Source organism: Argentina silus (assembly GCF_951799395.1).
Source record: "Argentina silus genome assembly, chromosome: 1".
NCBI classification, from domain to species: Eukaryota; Metazoa; Chordata; class Actinopteri; order Argentiniformes; family Argentinidae; genus Argentina; species Argentina silus.
The window spans coordinates 34,147,577-34,174,514 of record NC_139655.1 but is presented as its reverse complement, the minus strand read 5'-3'; the positions used below and the strand labels follow the sequence as shown (position 1 = coordinate 34,174,514).

The 26,938-nt window shown below is 43.0% G+C and overlaps 2 protein-coding genes across 2 annotated transcripts; one reads left to right on the top strand and one right to left on the bottom strand.

Annotated features, from left to right (window-relative positions):
* Positions 1-13,416: 13,416 nt before the first annotated feature.
* LOC310817744 (polyadenylate-binding protein 1A-like) lies at positions 13,417-14,913 on the bottom strand (the record flags this gene model as incomplete). Its single annotated transcript, XM_083688443.1, has 3 exons — positions 13,417-13,839; positions 13,941-14,429; positions 14,527-14,913. The coding sequence occupies 3 exons, from the start codon at positions 14,911-14,913 to the stop codon at positions 13,417-13,419; spliced, it is 1,299 nt and encodes a 432-aa protein (XP_083544569.1).
* Positions 14,914-19,507: 4,594 nt separating this feature from the next.
* Positions 19,508-21,017, top strand: LOC310817661 (polyadenylate-binding protein 1A-like; the record flags this gene model as incomplete). The annotated part of the gene is made up of 3 exons (XM_083688319.1): positions 19,508-19,894; positions 19,992-20,480; positions 20,583-21,017. 3 exons carry the CDS (start codon positions 19,508-19,510, stop codon positions 21,015-21,017), a joined length of 1,311 nt encoding a protein of 436 aa, XP_083544445.1.
* Positions 21,018-26,938: the final 5,921 nt, after the last annotated feature.

Below are 26,938 nucleotides of genomic sequence, written 5' to 3'. Positions count from 1 at the left end.
ACTTACCGAAATAAAATCCTAGGCAGTCAAGGACAGTTATCCGCGATACCCGGGCTGCTTGCAACAATACGCAATGTGGCTAGAGCCACGCTCTTCCAATGTCCTACCGGGGTCTTGGGGGACCGACCATTCGATGGATGCTGGCCGGGCGAGGCAGAGGCATCCGCGGGGAAAGCAGGAGAGAGGAGGAGGAGGAGGCGAAGCGGTGGTACAAAGCAAGACAGTGGAGCTGAGCACTGCAGCGCACAGCAAGGGAGGCAACAGCGCCGAAAAGGCAGGCAGCTCCCCGGTCTGGAGCACGTACACGCACACGCGCGTGCGCGTACACACTCTCTCTCACACACACACACACACACACACACACACACACACACACACACACACACACACACACACACACACACACACACACAGTTTGGCGTGTAGGCCGACCGCTCATGTGAGAATACAGAGCGCCATCTTCAGGTTTTGTGAGAAGCAGAAAGTTGCTCCTCTTCTTGAGGATTGATTGATTGATAGAAACATACAATTCTGGATATGGTAGAACATGTTTGCACACCTGTACTTTGGTCCAGGTGCCTAACAGTAGAAAACGAGTCACTTGGAAAGAGAAAAAAAGAGATTAAATCACACTGGTGTTCTTTGCAAAACAGACAATGATCAGGGTTTAAATGGAGCTCCATCACTCATAATTGACAATGATTCAATAAAGTGCGCATTAGTGCCAAATAAATCATATGTGTATTCAGACAATATTCAAAATACCTGTATTTACACAACATCTTCTTTCCACTTGCAGTGCATTTGTAGTAAAAGGTGCACAAGATGTGCCCTTTTAAAGAATGGAACAGTCTTAATCCAAACGGCTAACATTCATGATAGCAGGGTATGCCTGTGATAGACTATGCTGACTGAGTAAACACAGGTCATTAAGCAGGCATACAGTTCATAACATATTACCTTCAGTAATGCAGTGCCTATAGAAAGTCATCATGCCCCTTTGAAATAGTTACTATATTTGTCGTACAGCCTGAAATCAAAACCCATTAAAAAAAACTTTTTCCAGCTTTATGTACAAATTTAGCCATACAACATCAAACTAATGAAAAAAAAAAAGGCGACAGTTCTGAAAATTTATAAAAAATGAAAAACAAGAATAACAGGGTTGGAAAAGTCATCAGTCCCCTGATTTAATATTTTGTAGAGCCACCTTTTGCTGCAATTACAGCCATCAATCTGTTTGGATATGTCTCTACTAGCTTTGCACACCTAGATTGGAGAATATTTGCCCATTCTTCCTTGCAGAATTGTTCGAGTTCAGTCAAATTCCGTGGTGAGCGGCAATGGACTGCTCTCTTCAAGTCCATCCACAGATTTTCTATTGGATTTAAGTCAGGGCTCTGACTTGGCCACTCAAGGACACTCACCTTTCTATCCTGAAGCCACTATGTTGTTCTTTTGGCGGTATGTTTAGGATCGTTGTCGTGTTGGAAGGTGAATGACCTGCCCATCTTCAGCTGTCTAGCAGAGGGACGCAGGTTGTCCTCAAGAATTTGGATGTACTTGGCAGTATCCATTTTCCCTTCAATCCTGACCAATTGCCCAGTCCTCGCTGAAGAGAAACATCCCCACAACATAATGTTGCCACCACCATGCTTCACAGTAGGTATGGTGTGTTTTGGGTGGTGTGCTGTGTTTGGTTTTCGCCAAACATAGCGCTTGGAGTTCAGTCCAAAAAGTTCAATCTTAGTCTCGTCTGACCATAAAACCTTTTTCCACATGGCAACAGAATCTTCCAGGTGTGTTTTTGCATAGCACAAATGAGACTGAGTGTGGCACTTTTTCAGAAAAGGCTTCTTTCTTGCTACCCTGCCATACAGGCCAGCTTTGTGTAAAGCTTGTGAGATTGTTGTCACATGCACAGACAGACCAGTCCCAGCCATAAAGACTTGTAAGTCCTTCAAAGTTGCCTTTGGCCTCTTGGTAGCTTCTCTGATCAATGTCCTCCTGGCTCGGTCATCCAGTTTGGACGGACGGCCTGATCTAGGCAAGGTGTTGGTGGTGCCATACGTCTTCCACTTCTTCATGATGCTCTGAACGGTACTTAGAGGGATAGCTAAAGCCTTTGAAATCTTTTTGTAGCCTTCACCTAACTTGTGCCTTCCTACAACTTTATCCCGGAGGCCTTTTGAAAGTACTTTTCCAACCATGGTGAATTCTTTGCAGAACCATGCACTTCTAGTAGTGGAATCCTCAAGAAACAGCTGATTTTATTCTGAAGTAATCAAAACCACTACAATTGATGTCAGGTGGGGGGCAATTAGCCTGGTGTTTGATCTGGAAGTTGATTGGTTGCACCTGAGCAAGTTTATAATGGTATACTCTAAGGGGCTGATCACTTAACCAAACCAGGTATTTCACTAATTAATTTTTAATAATTGTCCAGAATTTAAAAAGATATATATTTTCACTTTGACGATGAGGGTTAGAATGTGTACATACAGCTCAAAAAAGTTAGATTTGATTTATTTTAATTTCCAGGGTGTAATGTGACAAAAGGTAAAGATTTCACAGGGGTATGATGACTTTCTATAGGCACTGTAGTTCATTATTAAGGCTATTGGTCTATTAATTATGAGTGACCGAGCTGCATAATGGTGGTGGTATTTGGGTGGCACTAGTACGGTTTCATGTAAAGGTCTGTTGACCGAAACGTCATTTTTTTTGATAGAGGAAATGAGTTTTGCACCAAATACCAGTGTCCTTGAGTCTCCTTTCTTTCCAACATGAAATTTAAAATAAAACGACATGTCATTAATCGGTACATAGGCCTAATGTAGCTAAACAATTGTGTTGGAGCTATTTTCTTTAAGTATCAGTAACAAGGTTCTCTCTTGAAAAATAGATTTTTTTTTTTTTTTAATCAGACTAACCCGGATAAATAAAGGTTAAATACAAAATAAAGGTCACTACAAGTGCTATGGGCATCACAATAATGTTAGTGAACACACTGCAGCATCTGTGCCTTTTTGTTGTATTGCATAAGCTATTTTTAGGTTTTCCACTCACCACATGCACATTCGCACACACACACACACACACAACACAGACGCACCCACGAGAGTCTGCCAAAGTCAGTCATTGCTGAGTGTTTCAAATTCAATGTCATGAGGTGGTGGTCTCATAGTCACAGCTGGAACCGTACCCGTGACAACATCTTTGTTTCTTGATGGAATTGATAGGATGGTCTACGTTTCCTCTACCTCTGTGACACATGTCTGATCACATCACATATCCTCCAATCCTCCCCCTCCAGGAATTATGGGTAGTGTAGTCTCAGTGTCAATATGTAGACATTGAGCGCCACTTCTGTTGACGACGCAAAACAAAAATGTAACACTGAGCTAGAGCTTCTCTTCTTCTTCTGCTGTTCTCTCTCTCCAGCTAAAATGCAATTAACCGGGACCAGCTTGCCCTGTCCAAATCCTTTAGTGGGGAACATTCTAAACTGACCTTAGATCAGTGTCTACAAGGCAACTTCATCCTCCTCCATCGGGCTCTGATCAGAAGAAGTGCAAAGAACAGCAAAGGTGAGAATAGAGAATTTTCACTCACACGCACGCACACACGGACGCACGCACACACACACGCATGCACATGCATACACACACACACACACACACACACACACACACCAGTATCAATGTACACTGACGCGCGAGCTGCAGAGTGAAACACCCACAGTTAGACTCTGCAGTAATGAATACGCACACACAGACACACACTGTACACACACACACAAACATGCACGTAGGCACGCACGCACACCCACTCTGACCCAAATTTGCTCAGGGTGGTGTGAAATGTCTGCCAAACACATTAGAGGGATGTTTGCTTTTGCCTCAGCAATTGTTCAAGCCTTCTAACCCAGGTAAATGCATTTTCACACTCCTATGATGTTCTGTCAGCTGTTTATTTCCCTACGTCGAAAATACTATGGTGTGTTGTGGCAGTGTCTCGCCCTAATGGATAGGTGGGTGGTAGTGGTGATGATTTCAAATGAGATTACCTATTGAGAATGTCACTTTCAGTTTCTCCATTCTGTGTTTTTAAACCCACCCAGCGGATGCCTCGTGGGAATCAAACACGGGGGAACAAAAATGAATAAAAAAAAATCTATTTTGTGCACGCACGATACTTTCGGTCTTCTTCTACAAGTATCGTGCGTGTGCAAAGAGAGAGAAAAAAAAAAAAAAAACATTGCCAATTTTGACAATTTGCTTTTTTATTTTAGACAATAAAATATCACACAATACGGAGTTGTGGATGCTTGCAGTCCAAGAAGGTCTCCAGATTGGAGAACCATGGCAGAATATTAGCTTGAGAGAGGTTTGTGATTTTGTATGGGCCAAATGCATAGATGGTTGGTAGCCAGCCCTGATATGCCCTAGAGAAAATTGCATATACTCAAGGACATGCAAAGAGCTATCAATCAAGCCGCCATGAACTCACAAAATAGTGAGGAAATATAATTTGTCAATGTATGATGGCATTTTCCGGGTACTTTTGGGTACCTGTTTGTGGTTGTTTGAGGTACTTTTGGGTACTTTTGGGTGTGTGGTTGTTTGAAGTTGTTTGGGGTTGTTTGGGGTTGTTTGTGACTGTTTGACGTTGTTTGTGATTGTTTGAGGTTGTTTGGGGTGGTTGTTTGTGGTTGTTGGGGGTTGTTTGTGGTGACTAGTAGGTCCCAGTTCACCGCTATCCTCCTCACAGACCCCCTTTAATTGCCTAAACAGCCTTGTTGATTAATCATGATGGTTGCTGTCAACTTCTCTTACTGATTTAGCAATGTGCGTTGACTAAAGATAACCACTTGGGTTTAAATCATTACGCCGCATTCTAGATTTCACCCGTGTGTACAAACTTTACATTGTTTGGGAGATTAGACATGACATACCTTAGATGTTAATTTGCCTCCATTTCAGAGCATTTACATTATAAATATTTCAAATCAATAAAATAGTAACTTTGATGAAGTCCCTCAAAAATTACACCCACGTGTGTATAGGTCACTTTCTCCTCTTTTATTTAATATACTTGTCAGCATGGTGCGTTATATCCTCATCCCAGCAGGGGAATATCTCATTATCAGGAGAAGAGTGCAACAGAACTGTATAAGCAGCTCATCTTAGGAGATTTAAAATGCCAAAGAGACCCCCTAGAACATTCTCATACTTCCCCTGGACTTGAGAGAGACCCCCCCGAATGTTCTCATATGTACCCTGGACTTGAGAGAGACCCTTCCAGAATGTTCTCATATGTACCCTGGGCTTGAGAGAGACCCCCCAGAATGTTCTCATATGTACACTGGACTTGAGAGAAAATACAGGAAGCAGAGTCTGGCATTAAATATGACTCAGCACTGGTTCAGAGCATGTGTGAAAAACTATCATACTGCTGCAAACAGTATTTCCTGCTTGCACTCTGAGTTGCTCATACAAGTCGCAAACCGGCATCCTCTGGATTGCCAACACACGACAGTCATCAAAATCACAGTAACCCCGGGTCTCTGAAGGAGAGAACGAGACATCAGCAATGGGAACAGCCTGCTCCTTGTCCCCTAGCTCTTTCATTAAACTCGCTTGGTAAGCTTGGATGAGGGACAGGGTGTTCATAGCACACTGTGCCTGTCTTTGTCACTTTGTCCTTCTCCTTCTGATAGTCCGGGGAGCAGGGGAGGGGCCTATAATTCTGGGGTTTTGCCTCCTTCATGAATGTGGCGTCCATCTTCTAATGAGCTGGGGTAGAGGGCCCCGCCCAGGGGAGTTCCATCTTCTAATGAGCTGGGGTAGAGGGCCCCGCCCAGGGGAGTTCCATCTTCTAATGAGCTGGGGTAGAGGGCCCCGCCCAGGGGAGTTCCATCTTCTAATGAGCTGGGGTAGAGGGCCCCGCCCAGGGGAGTTCCATCTTCTAATGAGCTGGGGTAGAGGGCCCCGCCCAGGGGAGTTCCATCTTCTAATGAGCTGGGGTAGAGGGCCCCGCCCAGGGGAGTTCCATCTTCTAATGAGCTGGGGTAGAGGGCCCCGCCCAGGGGAGTTCCATATTCTAATGAGCTGGGGTAGAGGGCCCCGCCCAGGGGAGTTCCATCTTCTAATGAGCTGGGGTAGAGGGCCCCGCCCAGGGGAGTTCCATCTTCTAATGAGCTGGGGTAGAGGGCCCCGCCCAGGGGAGTTCCATATTCTAATGAGCTGGGGTAGAGGGCCCCGCCCAGGGGAGTTCCATATTCTAATGAGCTGGGGTAGAGGGCCCCGCCCAGGGGAGTTCCATCTTCTAATGAGCTGGGGTAGAGGGCCCCGCCCAGGGGAGTTCCATATTCTAATGAGCTGGGGTAGAGGGCCCCGCCCAGGGGAGTTCCAACTTCTCGGCTGCCTTTGCGGTCACCTCTAACAACTCCTTGGATAACCGGGCCAGCCGCTAATGCTGAGGTTGTTGTGCAGAGGGGAGCGGCTCCTCCTCCTCCTCTTGCTGCAACTCCGTCTCAAGGTCCTGACAAATGACACAGGAGGGATTAGGGGCAGGGTCTCTTAATAGCCTGTGATTGAGCAGGGGGGAGAGGTGCGGGGCGCTCTCCCTGAGGGGGCTCATACATCTGTCCCTGCTCGCACGGCTCCATGTAGTCCCCTTCTGACTCTTCTTGTGGAGGGGGCAGTTGGGGGCGGTCAATGTCACGGCCATCAGGTATCTGAGGGGAAGCGCGCTCAACGTTTTGATTGTCAATGGGTGCAATCACTGAGAGCATGCTCCACTACGACACAAGTGGCACGTTTGCTGTGGCCGTCTGACTTGGGGGTAATACTTATTGCGAGGAGGGGGGGGGGGGGGGGGCGAGGTTTGGCAGGCGCCATGTTGGCGGTTGCCCGCGCCTACGGTGCCGCTTGTGTGTCACATTGTCCGACGAGGATGGAGCGAGCTCTCTTCCAACGAAGGGATAGTGATCAAACTGACGCGATACACTAAAAACGGACCCAGGATAAACTATTGAGCTACTGAAGGTCAAATTAGTTCCTGAGCTACTGAAGGTCAGTTAGCGAGTAGCTAGCCTAGCCGTGACGCAGCACTAGACAGACACACACAGCGCAGCCTGCTGAAGTGAGCTCGATAAGCCATAAGGGCTAGGATAGCAGCTGAAAAACTACGTTTCAGGTGGTTTGAAGAAATAAGCTCGCTAGGTTCTCACAACGAGTAGAGGTCACATGCGCTGTACAGATATTTATAGTAATATAAATACATTATACAGTAAAAAGTATTATTATAATTGTTATACAGTTGGGGCGTTCAGTGGCGTAGCACACTAAGGCACATACCATATCATCGCACGGTCCCTGGTTCGATTCCGGCCATCGACATATCCTGCATGTCATCCCTCCTCTCTCTCTCTCTCCCATCCTTCCTGTCAATCTCTACTATCTCTATCCCAATAAAGCAGAAATGCCCTAAAAACATATTTAAAAAAAAGTACAGTTAGGCAACTATAAATTACTTGTTGGATAGCCTACAGGCAGTAAAACTGTGAAAATATAATTTGTTTACAGATTAACAGTTAGTTGTGAGTTGTATATATTAGGCTGTAGCCTATAGAATAATATGGATAACAGCATGTCAACATGACAGCTAACTTTGCCTTACTGATCACAGTAAATGAGAAGGGCTGATCTGCTGTCCTCTTCCTCCCTCATTCTAGCCCCAGCTGTTTGTTCAGCCTAGATCAGAAAGTGAGTCTGTTGCCACCTCTGGCCACGAAGGTGATATTCAGTTTGATGTTCCAAACAACAACATCCTCCCTAATCGTAATATAACCAGCCCGAAATTGACTTGCAGTGTCAGACGTTAGCTGTTGTGTTTCTGCGTGCAAAGTTTGAAGAAGTGAAAACCGGTGCCTACTCCCCTAGAACACCCCAGGCCATTTGTACACAAGCCAAGTGTGGCCTCTCGATTTTACAAAGTGCTTTTCTCAGCCAAAACAGCGTTGAAATGAAATATTTATTTCAAGGGATATCATTACCTGATCTCTACTAATTAAACAGTGTCAACATAAGTCATTTAGAACCATTAGAAAGCTTCAATGTTATATACTGGACCTTTAACAAAACAGCAAAACCTCTCCCTGATCAGATGTAAAAGTGATGCGATGGGATATGTGGATAATATAGGCAGCTCTTATTTTCTTTTTTCTAAAAAAAAAAAAGATTATTGATTGAGGTACATTGAGGTAGGCCTACTTCACAAATGATCAAGCTAATGAGCAGAAACGGGTCCCTGTCTCGTGTGGTGCACGGGGATTCCACTGAGCCCAATGCCACGGGGACTCTATCCAGATGTGAAAGTGAAACTCCAGGCTGCCTAAAAAACACTGGCGCTGATAAACTAGGGATTCCGTGGCTGAATGAGGTAATACGGTGATTAAATTCATACAGTACATTTATATTTGTAAAACTACAGTGCCCTGCGTAAGTCATGGGACGGTGAAGCATGTTTTCTTCTATTGGCTCAACCCTCCAAACAATTACTATAAATGATTCTCAGCTTTAATTTGATGGCATTTTTGTACATATTGGTTTCAGCATTTAGAAAGTACAACATTTTCTTTCTTTTTTTTTTTCAAAAGTGTTTTTATAACAAGGGCCATGAGACTTCCCTGACCACATGACCTTGACAGGAAAATCTTAGGGCTGTAGTTATAGTTTATGACCAGGGCTTGATCAGATTATATGGTCAGGAAAAACACATTTTCTTCATTTGTAATCATAACCAATCACTTATAGAGTGATTAGAGTCTTACTTAGCTTTTGTCTGAAGTAGGGTTTCTGCGGTGAGGATAGAGGCAGTCAACATCAAAAAGATAAAAACTATATGTACACTCCTTTTACCCAGGAAGTAAAGGACACTTACTCAGAAGAAGTGCCTGTTCAGCATCCATCCCCTGAAAGGTCTCAGTATATGTAAAGAGGTTGTTCAGAGTCAACTCAAACTATAGGCCTCCTCAACACTAGTATATAAACACCAGGCTCATGTTCAGTAGACACAATTGAGCAGAATATTGTGCAACAGAAAAAACTAAATAGTGAAATAGACTCACCCAGAGGTAGAGGCTGTTCAGCATCCATGATCTATGGCCTCTTCTCCAGATCATCACCCATAAACTCTACAACAACATACAGTAGACATTGTCAGGAGGAGCACACTGTTTTCAGAATGGAAGCACATTTGTACTGTAACCCTGCTGCCTCTGGTAGATATTGACATTCTTATAACCACAGGGGGGCGCTGTTCCACATCTCAGAAAAGGATCTGGAACAGAGAGTGAGAGCAGAGTGGACCAAAAGCATGGAGTTTCAACAACATCTAAAACCCGGTGAAAATCAGGGAGATTCTTTAGGTTCTGATCAAGAGGAGAAAGAGAAGCACGTTTATAGAGGGAACTCACATGGCCATGTGAAACAACACTACATTTTCAGACATTTACCAATAATGGTAATAAGGTTTTTCCTTGACAATAAAGCCAAGTACAAAATAACAAATTGATAGTGTTTGTATTCATGTACACTAGCCTCAAGCTGCAGTCGATATCAGAATGTCTTGGAAAATAAATATGTTTATTGACCTCACAACACAGACACAATTCCTTTATCTACAAAATGTAATGCCTTTTACAGTATGATGTGCAATGCTTGAATAATGTATGAAGATTTGTATTTGGCAATGTATGACAACATTTGAAGTAAATGCATATAAAACATGTATCTATTTTATTATATTTCTGTAGGGCTGTACATTCACATTTATGACATTTAGCAGACGCCTTTATCCAAAGCAACTTACAACAAATACATTTGTTTAAGTAAGTGAATCATCTATCCATCAGTCATCACAAGAAAAAGTAATCAATGCTCGGACCAGGGGCCATTGGCAGTCACAATGCTAGAAGAAGGAAAAATGACTTCTTTTTTTTTTTAACAGGAGAGAAACTTGTACAGGTAGTGGGTATGAAGAGGTCTTTAGGAGGAACCGTTTAGATGTAGCCTGAAGTGATGGGTCTTCAATCTACGGCAGAGGATTGGTAGTGACTCTGCAGTCATGACAGCAGTGGGAAGCTCGTTCCACCAGCGGGGCGCCAGGACAGTGAAAAGCCGTGACCGAGTCGTGCGGCTGCTGCATCCACGTAGAGGCAGCGGTGCCAGGCGGGCAGCCGAGGTGGAAGAGCGGAGTGATCGGGCAGGGGTTTGGGGGCTGACCATTGCTTGCAAGTAGGGAGGGACTATTCCCTTTACCGCCCGGTAGGCGAGCACCAGGGTATTGAATCTGAATATGGTTGTAATAAGAGGAACAACGTTGATAATCAGTAATCTCTGTTTATTGGCAGTTGATAAGACTCAGTGGTTCTCACCTGGCCATGATGCTCATAAACATATAAACTTCATATTTGACTCATTGAGGCAGAGAAGCTGACCCAGGTCAGTGAAAAGACCACGTCACCATGGAAGACCTTCTGAAGGAGGCTAAGCAGACAGAGAAGGGCCCACACCTGGCTACAGAGGTAAAAAATAATACTATATTCCCATACAAGTGGTTCCATTACCAGTGTAGAAACGCTTTTATTTCTGTACAACAACATTGTATTAACATACTGGCAGATAACTGAATGAATAATAATCTGTCATGTCTATTATGACAACCCCACATTGATAGAAACATCACGCCCCTTTGCAGTTTGGCTGTGTGTGGAAAAGGCCAGACCAACACCATTCAATTCCTATAGAAAACAACATCATAACCTTATTATTATAATATTATTAACGATCCCTTGTGATCGTTAAGTGCTTGGGTGGTGAGTCCCAGTAAAAACCCTCAAATGGGATTCCCTCTCCAGGCTTGACTTTACTGCCCTCTTGCCAAACACACCAGTCATTACAAGCGTCAGCCTACTCGTCGTCAGATCTGATCCACTTCTTTTCAGTATGACATGGTGGAACATGCATCAATACGGACAGTATCACTACAATGACCAACAATTGACTTTGGGTGTCCTTGAGATGTTCTGTGACACAGCAATTGGAAAATGATGTGTTTTAATCATTCTTACACATCTGTCTGTTTCTGCTCTGTCTGTTCATAGCCTGTTGAGCTCAAGCCAGTGCAGCACATTATGACTCGATGTTAGAGGTCTAATATTTCATAATGATTGTAATGATGATTTTCGGATGTTGAAGAATGTAGTCACCGGTGATGTAACAAAGTAGATACGGCAAATAAAAGTTGAATCAGGATAGTTTAATTCAGATCAATCTGGGCTCACAATGGAAGACACATGGTCAATGCACAGTTCCACAAGAGAGCAACAAAGTGGAGGTTTCCTCTTAATTTATAGAGTCAGATAAACGTCCGGGAGGTCTCTACTCCTATATCTTGCGTGGCATGGCTCCAGTAAGTCTGGGAGCAAGGAGCCCCATGCAGCTGGTCACCATCTCAACCAAGTCTTACGTGAGTTTACACCCCAGCTAAAGTTCATCATAACAATGATTAAATAAATCTATGTTGTGTCTCATACAACTAACACACCTCACTTTAAATATGGACACACGTCTTACAATACATAGAGAATAGCTACATTAGTAATAAACAAAAGTTAATTTACCCTCACGTAGTATCTTAAGTTTTTGACATATCATCTGAAAATCTCTCATATGCGTCAACCAGGACACGCAATTGGGAATACCAATAGGTCACGGTAAGTGTTGGACAAATTAACTAATATTTCCCTCTGATGTGGACAGACGCCAGGTTCCCTCCCTGGAACACAGTTCCTCTGGAGGGTGAGAGAGGGAGAGAGGGAGGGATGGAAAGAGAGAGTGAGGAATAGAGGGAGAGAGACCAAAAGTTCACTTCCAGTAGCCTGTTATCACACGTGAACTACAGAGTATGTGTGAGATTGAACTGTGTCCCATCACTCCGTCCTTCTCCTCAAATATGCACTTGTGGACACTTGTTCCCCACAGGGATGTCATAGCATGGGATTTCTCAAAGCATCGGCTTTTACACCAATCCATTTCCACTGAAGTCCATGTGGCGGGGTCCACAAATGCATACTCCAGGAGAGGGTGGAGAAATAGTTCCCACAGCAGATATCAATGACTTGGTACACAGGTGTCATTCCTACAGATTTCACCTGAAGCAATCGATAGCACAGCATAGTCAAACCACAAGAGTTGGGGCTCCAATTTGCATGTTGCATGTTGACATGAGTGCAACTAGGTAATCATTGAATTAGATATCATGCAAGAATGGTTGTGTTTTGTCAGGGCTTAAGAATAATAAGAATACCACATTGTGTATTTAAAAGAGCTTACATATTGAATATAACATTGACGGACATAATTGGTGTAAGTGTTCTTAGCTAAAATGCTAATGCTTGATAAGTCAAACGGAACACAAATCTGAAGCAATGACATTAATTATATTTTTATATATATATATATATATATATATATATATATATATATATATATATATATATATATATAAATAAATAAAGGTCTATACACCAGTCATTCACGAAAGTTAAACAAATGTAAGTCAAAATAGAATGATGCCCCTTTACCCAAATGCGTCAGTACTGTATCATTAGCTGGAGTTAGCTCATTTAACTTCACATTAGCCAGGCAAACATGTTGGTGGTCCTAACCATTGAATGCTATAGCTATCGTCACGTAGGTTTGTGACTAGCGCTGCTAATATAATGAAAATAGTGACTCACCAAGGGAAATCTTCCCAAGGTTACAGCAGCTTGGAACAGGAACTGTGGAATTCGGGGGGTGTGGGTTCGTGGAAGGCTCGTATGTCTTTGAAAACTGAACAACTCCATAGACAAACTTTAGTTTGTTAGCTATGAGGCTATCTGCTAGCGGAGCTATACTACTCCACACTCTAGTTCACCCGACGCTCGTCAGAGTAACACACTAGTCTTTTAATATCGGGCGGATCTACACTTCCGATTGGTTAACTCACAACGACACTAGGGTTCTCATTGGTTGATTGAATAGTTCAATCAATTATGCAAAAACTAATGAAATACTGCTAAATAATAATGATGTCATCCACAAATCACCTTTCCTTCTTACATGAAATACCATTTCCAGTTTTTAACCATGAATATATCCCATATCATCCTATCTTTTATAGGTTTTAGCTTCTCTTAATCATCTTCTTCCTTTTAGTGTCTAATATTTAGTACTAATTCACTTATTTTAATGTCAAGATTTTGCAATGTTTTGAGAGTTTTACTTTTTTTAATGTTAAAATATATTTTGTAATGTTCTTTGTGTGAAGCAGGTTTCAATGTCCAGATCTCCATCTCTCGCCTTAGCAGATAGGGCCAGATTTCTGTCCAGCCAGCTGGTTGGTGAGGTAGTAGGCAGCACAGGTCTGGGCCTTTGGAATGCAGAATGTTGGAGCAGGCTGGTAGGGGATGATCACTGGGTAGGGCACGGCGTGGACGCTGGCTGTCCTCTGCATACGCCGGTTGGTCAGGTGGGCCTCGCGGTCCTCCTTGCGCATGGCCAGGGCCACAAACAGAGGCTTGGTGGCCACGATGCGGCCGTTCATCTCAGTCACAGCCTTGGTGGCTGCCTCAGGGGAGGAGAAGCACACAAAGCCGTAGCCCTTGCTGCGTCCACCCTCCATCATCACCTTTGCACTGGTGATTGTTCCGAATGGGGAGAACACCTTGTGTAGGCGCTCGTCATCCAAGCTATCATCCAGGTTCTTCACATACAGATTGACACCCTGCTGGAGAAAAACCCTGTTATTGAGATTCAACTTCAATACATCAACAATAATCACCAAGTACTATCAACTTCTGTGTTAGTATCAATAATATCACAAACCTGGGATCTGGTCATGAGGTCCTGCTTCATGTGCTCAAACGGGCGCTTCAGCTGAGTCTGGCGCTCTCCTTTCTTCAGGGCACGGCCCACATAGACCCGTCGCCCATTCATTGTTTTACCATTCATGTCATCAACAGCCTTCTGGGCGTCCTCATGCTTTTCAAAGTTGACAAAGCCGAAACCCCTGGACTTTCCACTCTCATCAGTCATGACCTGGACACTCAGGGCGGGTCCATACTTTTCAAACTTCTCCGCCAGTTTTGTGTCATCCATGTCCTCTCCAAAGTTTTTGACGTACACGTTAGTGAACTCTCTGGCCCTGGTTGCAAATTCAGCCTCTCGTTCTTTGTGAGATTTGAAGTGTCCAACAAACACTTTTTTGTCATTGAACAGCATGCCGTTCAACCTATCAATGGCTCTTCCAGCAGCCTTCTGGGTATCAAAGTGCACAAAGCCGTAGCCTTTGGAGCCATTCTCATCACCAACCACCTTCAAATCAAGTCAAAATACACTTCATTTATATACAACATTTCATACACAAATGCAATACAATGTCCTTTACAAGATGAATAAATAAAAAGGGCACCTTGCAAGATAGAATGTTCCCAAAGGCAGAGAATGTGTCGTAGAGAGCGTTGCTGTCAATAGACTTCTCTAAGTTCTTGATGAAGATGTTGCCAACCCCACTGTTCCTCAGAGAAGGGTCACGCTGAGACCACATGATGCGCATAGGTCTTCCTTTGACCACATCAAAGTTCATGGTGTCCAGGACAAGCTCGGCGTCAGCTTGCTGTTGAAAGTTGGCAAAGGCATATCCAAGGGATCGGCCAGTGATAATGTCCCTGCACACTCGAATGGAATGAATTGGAGCAGCAGGGTTGAATTTCTCATACAACATTGTCTCTGTGATATCCTGATGCAGATCTCCCACATACAAGGAGGCCATCTGGTAACTAGGCACTCTGGAATTCATGTCTGATGATGTTGCGTTCAAGAGTAAAATAAAACGTGAAAAAATACTTAGTTGAAATATAGAATAAGCTCTGTAGCACACACAATGCAGATGTCAATGAGATGAAATGCAGAATGAAACAAGAATGTCAGTGGAATGAATATCATTTGGAACCGGAATTCAGAACCTCAGTTGCTTGGTCTTCTTTTGTTACATCATTGTCAATTGTTACATCAGTTACATGTATAGAAATCCTTGGTGTTCTATTTCAATATCTGTATAATAATAATAATAATAATAATAATAATAATAATACATGCATTTTTATAGTGCTTTTCTCAGTACTCAAAGTCACTTTACGTCCATAGAGAAGACATAAAAAAGCAAAGACAGCAATACAAATAAGTGAGGTACTGCTAGACCAGCTTTGGGGGAAAGGTAATAGACATTAAAAGTAAGTTTAAAAAGATGGCTTTTGAGTGTATGAAGGAGGAGAGTGTGTTGGATTCTTTGATGTTCTTTGGGAGAATGTTCCAAAGGGTGAAGGCTGCAGTAGAGAAGGCTGTCTTCCCAGTTCTGCCCCTATTTACACACACCTCCACTGGCCTCCTATGACTCTCCCACCACGATCCCTTCTGGAACCACGTCCCTGCATTTCATGTCTCCTTCTTACTCATCTACATCCTACATTGGAGAAGATTTCAGTGCAATAAGAAATTCAGGAAACAAAATGATTGAATTACAATTGGTCACACTTTTTTTGGATAGGGTTAGAGTTGGGGTTAGCGTAAGGGTTAAGACTTGGGTTAGATTTCAAGATAAGTCTAGGGTTAGGATAAGGGTTATGGTTCGGGTTAGTGGACAGTTAGTTTAACTGTTGTTGACAGTTAGTTGAACATTTACTGATCCAAATAAAGTGTTACTTTTTACTAAGACAGTCTGGTTGTCTCTGTTTTACAGTGCTGTGTCCCCATTGCACACAGGGAGGGCTTTTCTCTTGGTGGGTTCACCTTCTGTGACCAAAGGAATATATACCATACCACCTCATCTGTAAAAAATGGTGGAGTGGGTGTTAAAGTTAAAGTCAGGGCATGTATAGCTTTTTTTTTTATAGCACTTTATAGCCTCGTTTGGTAACCCTGTAGCCTCTTTATCAATCTCTTTATCCTGCGGAGCACACAGAAGACAGAAGAACAGCATCAAGCATCATATGCACATTCTCCACATAAACCAATGTATCCATGTGCTACAGTATATGTCAAATCTGCAGGGTATCATTTAGAATGGCTATATGTCAAATCATCTGGTATCGTTTAGAATGGCTGCAGTGTTGTTTAGCTGAGGTCACTTCATGGCATGGTGTTATTCTCCTCTATGGTTGCTTGGACGACTCTCAACCCCTCCTCCTCCTCCTCCTCTGCGGCCAGCTCCGCAGTTCCACAACAAAAGGTCTTGGTCTTCCACACCCCCTGCCAGATTACCATCCCTGAGTCTGAAATCATACAACACCTCCACACAGAATATGGGTGAGGGCAGAGCACACACTTGTAAGCAGGGGTAGCTTTGTTTGACCGTACCCCTATATTTCCCACCCTTGACTCTTCCCTTCACTCCCGTTCCTGGCATGTTACTGAACACAAACCTTCACAGTGTAACTCAATATTACCTTTGACTCATTTTTGGAATTACAAGTTGATCCAAGCCGAATTTGCCTATTTCAATCAATATGCACAAAACACACACAAAGCACAAAGCATAAACAACACCCATAAACACTCTTCCCGCAATCCACTTGTTTCATTATTACTCACTTCAACTGGCCACCTCTGGGTTACTGGATACACAGGCTAACCCTCAACTTTAACCCTTAATCCCTTGCTCCAACATGGCCAATCACTGTTGAACCCTCAACCTCCAGCCGCACAGCCAAACCTGGTTCCTCCAAGGGCCGACAGGTCCAATCTCTTTGGTACCCTCAATCACCCCGATCTGTCCAGCCAGTCCTGTTACGCCTTTGGGCCGACAGGTCCAACCACTGTTGCACTGGCATGTGATCAATCAAAGGAAAAATGTACACACTTCTCCTAGGAAAAGTTCTGTGTATCCAACTGCTGACACCAACTGAAAGGACTCCTTGAAGGGGCCAAAAATTAAGAGGTATCAGACGGTGGATTTGATGAGTATAGATTATTGGTCAATAAGGCTAGGGAGAAACTCTTGATGAATAAGTATTCAAGCATAGACGTATTCAGTCATTTCTCAAAGAGCATTTCCCTGTGCATTACTGTTTGTATTTAGATTTATGTCCGAATATACCTTGCAATATAGCTGGTTCTCCTAATCAAATTCAGCATATTGTACCACCTTTCTATAAGATTACAGTTGACCGTTCCTGGTGACAACCTCAACAATAACATGCGTTTTGTTAATACATTCCAGAAACCAACAGATAAAAAAAAACTTGTTAGAAATACAGTTGGACAATGGATCCTTCTCACTCTGTCCTTCAAAGGCCTTCGTTCCCAAGGGAGTTTACTTGGGAATGCACTTAGTAGTTCCCATTGTATGAGCAAACATGTTATCCTTGAAAATGACAGAGTAGATACATTGGAGTGTTAGGATTCATCATCACATTTCTATACAGGAGTATATGTGTATATGGTGTTACAATCATGTGTTGCATTAAACAGGTTATAACACAGGATCAATCAATCATGACAAATCAGTGTGGTTTATTGCTATACTTCACTATGTGTAGGCGGACAATAGGCGGACCCAAATGCAGACAGACACGGGGATTGAAAATAAGGAGTTTATTTGCTTCAGGAGCAGGGTAAAAGTTTGTGATAGTAAGAGGCAGGTTCGGGGTGGAGGAGTGGTAGGGAGGTAGGCAGGTAGGCAGGCAGGCAGGCAGGCAGTGAGATCCTGGAGACACGGAAAAAACAGTTAGAACAGTACACCGTAGTAGGGGTTGGAATACTCTTCAAGAAAACCAGAGGGGCCGAGAACGAAAGCTACCACTGAAGGTGAATCAACGATCTGGCGAGGAGTGAGTGGATAACCGGGGTAGATCAACTGTAGAATGTTGTTGAGCTGATGGAACACAGCTGAGCCAGGAAGTTCCAGTCAGTTGATGCCCAACAGCTGAGCAGGTGAGCCAGGAGCCGGAGAGTGCCAAGGACTGCAGCCACACCCGTACCACACACACACACACCGACAGGGGAGAACAAGAAACAAAGGGACAACCAACATAGACAAAGGGGAAACGGGAGGCACGGTCGAGACCGTGACACTATGGCTGTTGTGATCTATTACTTTTACAAATCATTGTCAGCGTGTGGCCTATTGCTCAGGATCACTACTTCCCTGTTTCTATATTCTAGGCCTTTATTGAGTTTCAATGGCTGCGGGGGCACCAAACGCTTATGTTGACCCATGACCTCCTCTGCTGCTTTTGAGAAATATTCAGTTACGGCCGAAAAATTATGATAGGCTTCTGATTATTTTATCAGGCCTCCACTTGTTTCCAGATGGGGATAAGGTCCAAGCAGCTGCAATGTATGCAGTCATATTGGTAAACAGAGGGCAATCCAGAGTCTACTGAGGAAAGGAGAAGACCCAGGCACCAATGCACAAGCGAGGAACCCATCTTAACTGACAATAGCAGCAAAAACAAGTGATAAATATGACTTGCTCCATCATTTTCAGTCACTTGTGCCCTGCACTGAAATCTTCTCCAATGTAGGATATAGATGAGTAAGAAGGAGACATGAAATGCAGGGACGTGGTTCCAGAAGGGATCGTGGTGGGAGAGTCATAGGAGGCCAGTGGAGGTTTGTGTAAATAGGGGCAGAACTGGAAAGAGGGAGAAATGATCAAGGCCTGCAAAAAATAAGATGAATTATGATATCTATCGAATGATTAATATGCTCTTATAATATTATTGATTTGTGTTTTGGATAAATGTATCATCCTGTACCTTACCATCCCATCACACATACCTCATACGTACCATACTGTACATCCCATCACCAGCATTAAGCACCGAACCTGGGAGGACCGGGCCTTCTCTACTGCAGCCCCCACCCTTTGGAACATTCTCCCAAAGAACACCAAAGAATCCAACACACTCTCCTCCATATACTCAAAAGCCATCTTTTTAAACTTACTTTTAATGTCCATTACCTTTCCCCCAAAGTTGGTCGAGCAGTACCTCACTTATTTGTATTGCTGCTGTTGTATGTCTTCTCTATGGATGTAAAGTGTCTTTAAGTACTGAGAAAAGCACTGTAAAAATGCATGTATTATTATTATTATTATTATTATTATTATTATTATTATTATACAGATATTGAAATAGAACACCAAGGATTTGTATACATGTAACTGATGTAACAATTGACAATGATGTAACAAAAGAAGACCAAGCAACTGAGGTTCTGAATTCCGGTTCCAAATGATATTCATTCCCCTGACATTCTTGTTTCATTCTGCATTTCATCTCATTGATATCTGCATTGTGTGTGCTACAGAGCTTATTCTATATTTCAACTAAGTATTTTTTCGAGTTTTATTTTACTCTTGTGCTGTTTAAGAGAACTTAACATCATCAGACATGATTTCCAGCGTGCCTAGTTACTCGATGGCCTCCTTGTATGTGGGAGATCTGCATCAGGATATCACAGAGGCAATGTTGCATGAGAAATTCAGCACTGCTGCTCCAATTCATTCCATTCGAGTGTGCAGGGACATCATCACTGGCCGATCCCTTGGATATGCCTTTGCCAACTTTCAACAGCAAGCTGACGCCGAGCTTGTCCTGGACACCATGAACTTTGATGTGGTCAAAGGAAGACCTATGCGCATCATGTGGTCTCAGCGTGACCCTTCTCTGAGGAACAGTGGGGTTGGCAACATCTTCATCAAGAACTTAGAGAAGTCTATTGACAGCAACGCTCTCTACGACACATTCTCTGCCTTTGGGAACATTCTATCTTGCAAGGTGCCTTTTTTATTTATTCTTCCTGTAAAGGACATTGTATTGCATTTGTGTATGAAATGTTGTATATAAATGAAGTGTATTTTGACTTGATTTGAAGGTGGTTGGTGATGAGAATGGCTCCAAAGGTTACGGCTTTGTGCACTTTGATACCCAGAAGGCTGCTGGAAGAGCCATTGATAGGCTGAACGGCATGCTGTTCAATGACAAAAAAGTGTTTGTTGGACACTTCAAATCTCGTAAAGAACGAGAGGCTGAATTTGCAGCCAGGGCCAGAGAATTCACTAACGTGTACATCAAAAACTTTGGAGAGGACATGGATGACACAAAACTGGCGGAGAAGTTTGAAAAGTATGGACCCACCCTGAGTGTCCAGGTCATGACTGATGAGAGTGGAAAGTCCAGGGGTTTCGGCTTTGTCAACTTTGAAAAGCATGAGGACGCCCAGAAGGCCGTTGATGACATGAATGGTAAAACAATGAATGGGCGACGGGTCTATGTGGGCCGTGCCCTGAAGAAAGGAGAGCGCCAGACTCAGCTGAAGCGCCCGTTTGAGCACATGAAGCAGGACCTCATGACCAGATACCAGGTTTGTGATATTATTGATACTAACACAGAAGTTGATAGTACTTGGTGATTATTGTTGATGTATTTGAGTTTGAATCTCAATAACAGGGTTTTTCTCCAGCAGGGTGTCAATCTGTATGTGAAGAACCTGGATGACAGCTTGGATGACGAGCGCCTGCACAAGGTGTTCTCCCCCTTCGGAACAATCACCAGTGCAAAGGTGATGATGGAGGGTGGATGCAGCAAGGGCTACGGCTTTGTGTGCTTCTCCTCCCCTGAGGCAGCCACCAAGGCTGTGACTGAAATGAACGGCCGCATCGTGGCCACCAAGCCCCTGTTTGTGGCCCTGGCCATGCGCAAGGAGGAGCGCCAGGCCCACCTGACCAACCAGCGCATGCAGAGGACAGCCAGCGTCCACGCCGTGCCCTACCCAGTGATCAACCCCTACCAGCCTGCTCCAACATTCTGCATTCCAAAGGCCCAGACCTGTGCTGCCTACTACCTCACCAACCAGCTGGCTGGACAGAAATCTGGCCCTATCCCAGTTCCAATCTGCTAAGACGAGAGATGGAGATCTGGACATTGAAACCTGCTTCACACAAAGAACATTACAAAATATATTTTAACATTGAAAAAAGTAAAACTCTCAAAATATTGCAAAATATTGACATTATTTCATTAGAAAATGAACATGATTGACTCTGCTATGTCACGAAAATGGTAAGCTGGACCTTCATCATAAAAGTAACAACAACAAAAAATGAATAGAAAATTGAGGTTTGATCTGTGGAGATGAAATGTATTCCTCTTGTGTATCCTTTAACTGTGTTATCAATCAACATCAATCAACATAATCAAAAAAGACAAGTCAGCCAGTAATCAGCCATCTTGGGCAGATCCTTTTTTCTCCAAACTTTCCACTTGCAATCACTCTGGCACATGAGATGAATATTATTTGTCCACAAGACCTTTTACCAGACCTCTGCATGCTTTTTAGGTACTTTTTTTATCAAACTGTAACCTGAGTAAACAAATTGTAAACTGCAAACTGTAAACTGTAACCATCCCTTTTGAGGATATATAGTGGTTTGCACCTTGCAGTGAAGCCACTGTAGTTTGGCTGGTACAGATGGTAGTCTCTGACACATTCACGCCTACCTCCTGTTCCTCATCTGTGGGACAGTTGTTTTGGGGTTTTTCTTAATTATGGTGAGCATTCTTCGGTCATCCTCTGTAGATATCTTCTTTGGCCTACCAGCCCATTTGCATTTGCTCACCATTGCTTATTTTTATTTTTTTTAATTAATGGTGTTCCAAACTGTTGATTTTGGCAAGCCTCAGGTATGTTTCTGATCGTTGTTTTCACTTTTGTGAGTAACATGATTGCTTGTTATAAACCAGGAGACAACATCAATATTTGTTTTGAATGTAGTTTGAATGGTGGAGCATACAAGCCGACGGATTTGTCTGTGGACTTTACTGACACATTTGCTTAAAGGCGCATAGCCACTGAAAGAAGAAGCAATTTTATGTTCACTTACATTTGTTTAACTTTAGTGAATGACTGGTGTATAGACCTTCTTACATAATTATATTTCATTAGTGTCATGCCATTAATGTCATTATTGCTTCAGATTTGTGTTCCGTTTTACTTGTTATCAAGCCATTAGCGTTTTAGCTATGTACAGTTACACCAATTATGTCAATAATTATATTCAATATGTAATCTCTTTAAAATACAAAATGTGGTATTCTAATGATTCTTAAGTCCTGACAAAACACAATTTGATTTGTATTGATCTAATTCAATGATTACAGAGTTGTACTGACGTCAATATGCAACATGCAAATTAGAGCCCCAACTCTTGTGGTTTGACTATGCTGTGCTATAGATCGCGTCAGGTGACATCTGTAGGAATGACACCAGTGTAACACCATTTACCATTTATGAATTGTAGACGAATTTGATGGTGCCAACCAAGTGATTTTAATGTGTTTAAATGTGGCTGAGACAAAGACAGTGATTGTCTGATATTCCATTGGGAATGGTGATTATTGGCCCATTCTCTCACGACTGAATACCTATTTACAGTTGAATGAGCATGCCTGGTGGACGTCCTGAGGATATCGCGCATGTTGTCAATTCCTTTGCTATTGTATTGTATCAGAATCAGAATCAGAATTGTTTTATTTGGCCAAGTATATTTGTACATACAGGAAATTGACTTGGTGAGGTTGGTGCATGGACATAAAAAAACAAATAGCAAATATTGACAAGAAATTTACAAAATGGCAAAATATTAACAAAATAGCAATAACAAATTTACAAATGTTCAAAAAAGAGCAGCAGAACAATACATCTTGTAGGCTGTGTGAGACTAAGTGGCAAAGTATAGGCCAACAGGCCTCTCCCATCGATGTCTCTGATGTTCTATTGTTGGAATGGTATTAAAGGACAAGGACAGCAAGATTTTCTTTGGCTTTGTCGGTAAACACATGTGCACCTATCCTTGACATACACAGAGTTAGACTGGTGGTTAAACTTCCATTCGTTTACTACAGTTTGTTTATTTTATTCTTTGAAACTATTCAATTGGTTAATCTGTTGATACTCTATTCTCATTCTTCCTAGGTGCATTAATGTGATAAAGGTGTGCACTAGATAAAGGTTCTGTTAAAACTGCACAACATAATCGTGACCAGGTTATGACAGAGTTCACCATTAATGTCTAATGTTCACATGCGTCGTTAACAACACGGAGAGTCGAGTCATCGATTTCAGGTATTAGACCAAGCGTAAACTCCTCACGATTCATTGCAACTTAAAAGCATGGTAATAGCATATTGGGTAATGGAATGGAATTTATTATCCGATATGATCGAGTGTCTGTCACACAGGGATGAGCAAATCATTATCAATCATTATTATTGCACGCTTATAGTGTTGTAATACTGTATGTCCTGTTGGTGAATGTACTAATGTATTTCATTGACATTCCTCTGCAGCTATTTTAAAATGGCTTGAAGATGGAATGGGAAACAAACGCTCGTGGCCATATTGCTCCTGCATTGTTCATAATTATGGAAAGCATTGTTTTTTTAGAAAGAAGTATTTGGCTGTTGTAAGGCATCTTTTCTTATTGATTCATATCAGTGAATGCATTTTATCTGGACAAACGTGCTTTTGTTGGCTTCACCAGCCATGAGGTAGGATTTATTTTGATTAAGCAAGTTGATTGGATGTTTGAGTCGACCAATGGTACTGGCATTTATCTACAATAAAAGTTCTTTATTTTCTCTTCTTGACTACTCTTGAGGTCCCAGAACCAAACGAACACACCATAAACACCTGGGCTAGTCTGGGCTAGGATGAGGGCTACATAGTTTCAAGCCGACTGCACTCCCACCTTTCCTTCGACCAAAATGATTGCGTAATGACAGGTCACACTTGTATGCGGGTGGTGTGGATTAGTCTTGACACTTATTTGTTACCCACCACCACAAAATCAAACAAGTGTTCAGTAAAAATGTTGTCCCCCCAGGAATGATGTAGCGCCCCTCCTTGTGTGAATTGGTGACAATTATTCAGACGTATGACCAACATTTCGTAAAAATTGTCCCAGTGGTGTCAGAGCGTGTGACTTTTTCTGAATTGTGTGACCTACGAACGGACAGAGACCGATCCATAGTCCTCTCCCCGATTTCATCTTGGCCACAATAAATTCCCGCACGGGGAAAATAACGTTTTTATATTGTATTGAATATTCAGGTCACAACAACTTATTATGGAAAGGTCAAACTCAACAACGTCACAATCAGTGACAGTGACGTCATTTTTATTTGATGTGGGCTATAAATAAAACAGAGATAGGAGACAAACCGCAGATGTATATCGACAGATGTGAGGATATAGGAGACATTGATATGAATTTGTCTCCACTGTGCTGTTTCTTCCAAAATGGAGCGTGTTGATAGTGCCGAAATGCGCAGAAGGTTTTTGAAACGTTGCCCTGACCTTGTAAGTCTGCTTGCCATGTTTCTGTCATTCTGTGTTCACTCAACAAACCTATATTTGAAGTATGCAATTGGGTTATGTCAATTGTATCGAAAGGACAAGCTACAGAAAATGCAATATTCTTTAAAAGTGTTTATTTCTAGTTTAATATGACTATGCAGACAATACAGTTTGTCCTCACATTACATTGAGTGCTCTATTTACAGCTTCATACTGGCCCACGGATTCTTCCGGATTATGAAAGGCAGCCTAATGCAAGGGTCCAGAGACGGCTGGTAAATTAATTTAGGAAATTCAACAACCCCAATAGTAGGTGCAGTGACCACAGTTCTGAAGCAGCTATTTTCTATTGCTTCACAGAATAAGGAGAACCTTGAATTAATTGAGACACTGTTCAAGTCTTCTGGGGGTGGAGTCAACACCACAGCTAATCCAGAAACTCCTACCCAGGTCAGACCATGCCACTGATAGACCCAACTAAGAGGCTGCATCTCATTCTACTAAAAAGTGGTTTCCCCCTTCTTGTGTCCTTGCCTCAACCTGCACTGAGAAAAGACAGGACAAGTTAAAAAACTAATATGGTGGATTCTGCTTTCATATCTGAACAATTATTTCACATCGGAGCATAGGGCACCTAGGGGACGAAGAGAGGAAGCCATAACAGACCATTGAGATGCACTGTTTAAGTTAACTGCTAAAGTCCATGTTTCTCTGTATGCTGTAACTTTTTGAAAGTAATGTCTCTCTCTTTCTTCAGGTTGAAGATGAGAAAGGGAGCGATGAGGCTGAGGATGATACTCACTCCTTGTCCTCTGGTCCTGAATCGGAATTGCGGGTAAGCAGATTTGTTTCCTTCATTCTTTATGCAATGTCCTGTCTGACTTCTGACTATGGAAATATATGGATGATGACTGAAACTGGACCTCTCTTGTACAGGCTTTGAATTCCGATAATGACGGCCTCTCTGATGAAGACATCATAGTCCTTCCAGATGAACCAAGGGTATGTCTCAAGAGCCTAAGAGTGTCCTACGAACAGTGTGTGTGTCTCAAAGTCTTTAATTTTCACTTACTGGAAATTGCTTATTTTACAATCTTAAAATATTATGCATATTTTTTTCTTCACACGTCTGTACTTAATCCTTTATATCCACCATCCAGATCCCAGCTTTGGAAGCCTACTGCGACACCCCCTACCCTTTTCATGTGTGTGCCGCAAGCAAGACCTCGGGCAAGGTGAGCGAGGTGATCCCCTTCATGGATCAGCCCTGCAAGGAGCTGCAGGACAAGGAGGCCATGTGGGCCGCAGCCAAGCAGGAGACCCTGCGAGTCATCCAACAGGGTCTGGTCGCGCTGCAGTGCGACATGGATCTGTGCCTGGAGAGGCTCAGCAAAGGCCTAGACAGCGACCCGGACATTAATGACTGGAGCTCCCACACCAAGGACCGCCAGGAGGAGAGCGACACAGGCAGGGCAGACGGCTGTCTGAGGGGCCTGAGAAAGAAGCTCTTTGGGAGGAAGCAGGTGGAGATCCCGGTGGAGGGGATCAACATGGAGGAGAGGCAGAGCGAGGTGAAGGAGTTGGAGCTGGCCTGCAAGAGGCTCCAGGAAGAGATGGTGGGGAGGATCACCAAGGCCTGGGACGCTATGGCCATGGAAAAACTGGCCAGGGACAAAGTCCTGATTGCCGAGAGGGAGAAAGCTGCCCAGTGCTTTGTAAGTTTAGTCAAATCTATAAATTAAAAGTTATTATGAATGGACCGGATAGATAATACATAAATGTGAAAGATAAAGATGGTGTGTTTTTAATAAGCATGAAATCGGAATGATGTACAAAAAAAATAATAATAATAATATTACTACAGTATGTTTCAAATGGTAAAGACAGGACAGACAGATACAATAGCTCTATGACTAAGTCTAATTTGTTTGTGTCTTTTAACCCCACAGAGCCGAGCATGCTGGGAACAGGATGAGACTCATGACAGGCTCTCTGAGACTAGCCAGTCTCCTATGTCCCCAGGGCCCTACAACGCAGCGGACAATGATGCCCAAACCACCTTTGTGGTTCCATTTAATGCTGACAATGAAGACGATGATTTTCGATCTTTCTACATAGACAGCCCTATGGCCCCGCCTCCTGACATAGAGTACTTCCCCTACCGCCGCAGCCCCCGCCTGCCGCCCATCATGAACCTGAGCGAGAGCGGCAAGAAGCTCCTCACTGGAGGGGCCGTCGTGGGCGTGGCCCCGGCCCCACAGGTGAGTGAAATTATGATAAATGCTAAATGGGATCCTTAGGACGACCCTACCTTAAACCCTACTTAACCATAACCCTGACTGAACTTTAACGGTTTTCAGTCTAAATTTCAATGGGGTGACAGAGTCGGACCATCAAAAGCATCCCTTAGCACTTAGCATTTACAATGTAATTATAGGAAGAGAAAAGCAGGTCATATTCAGCTC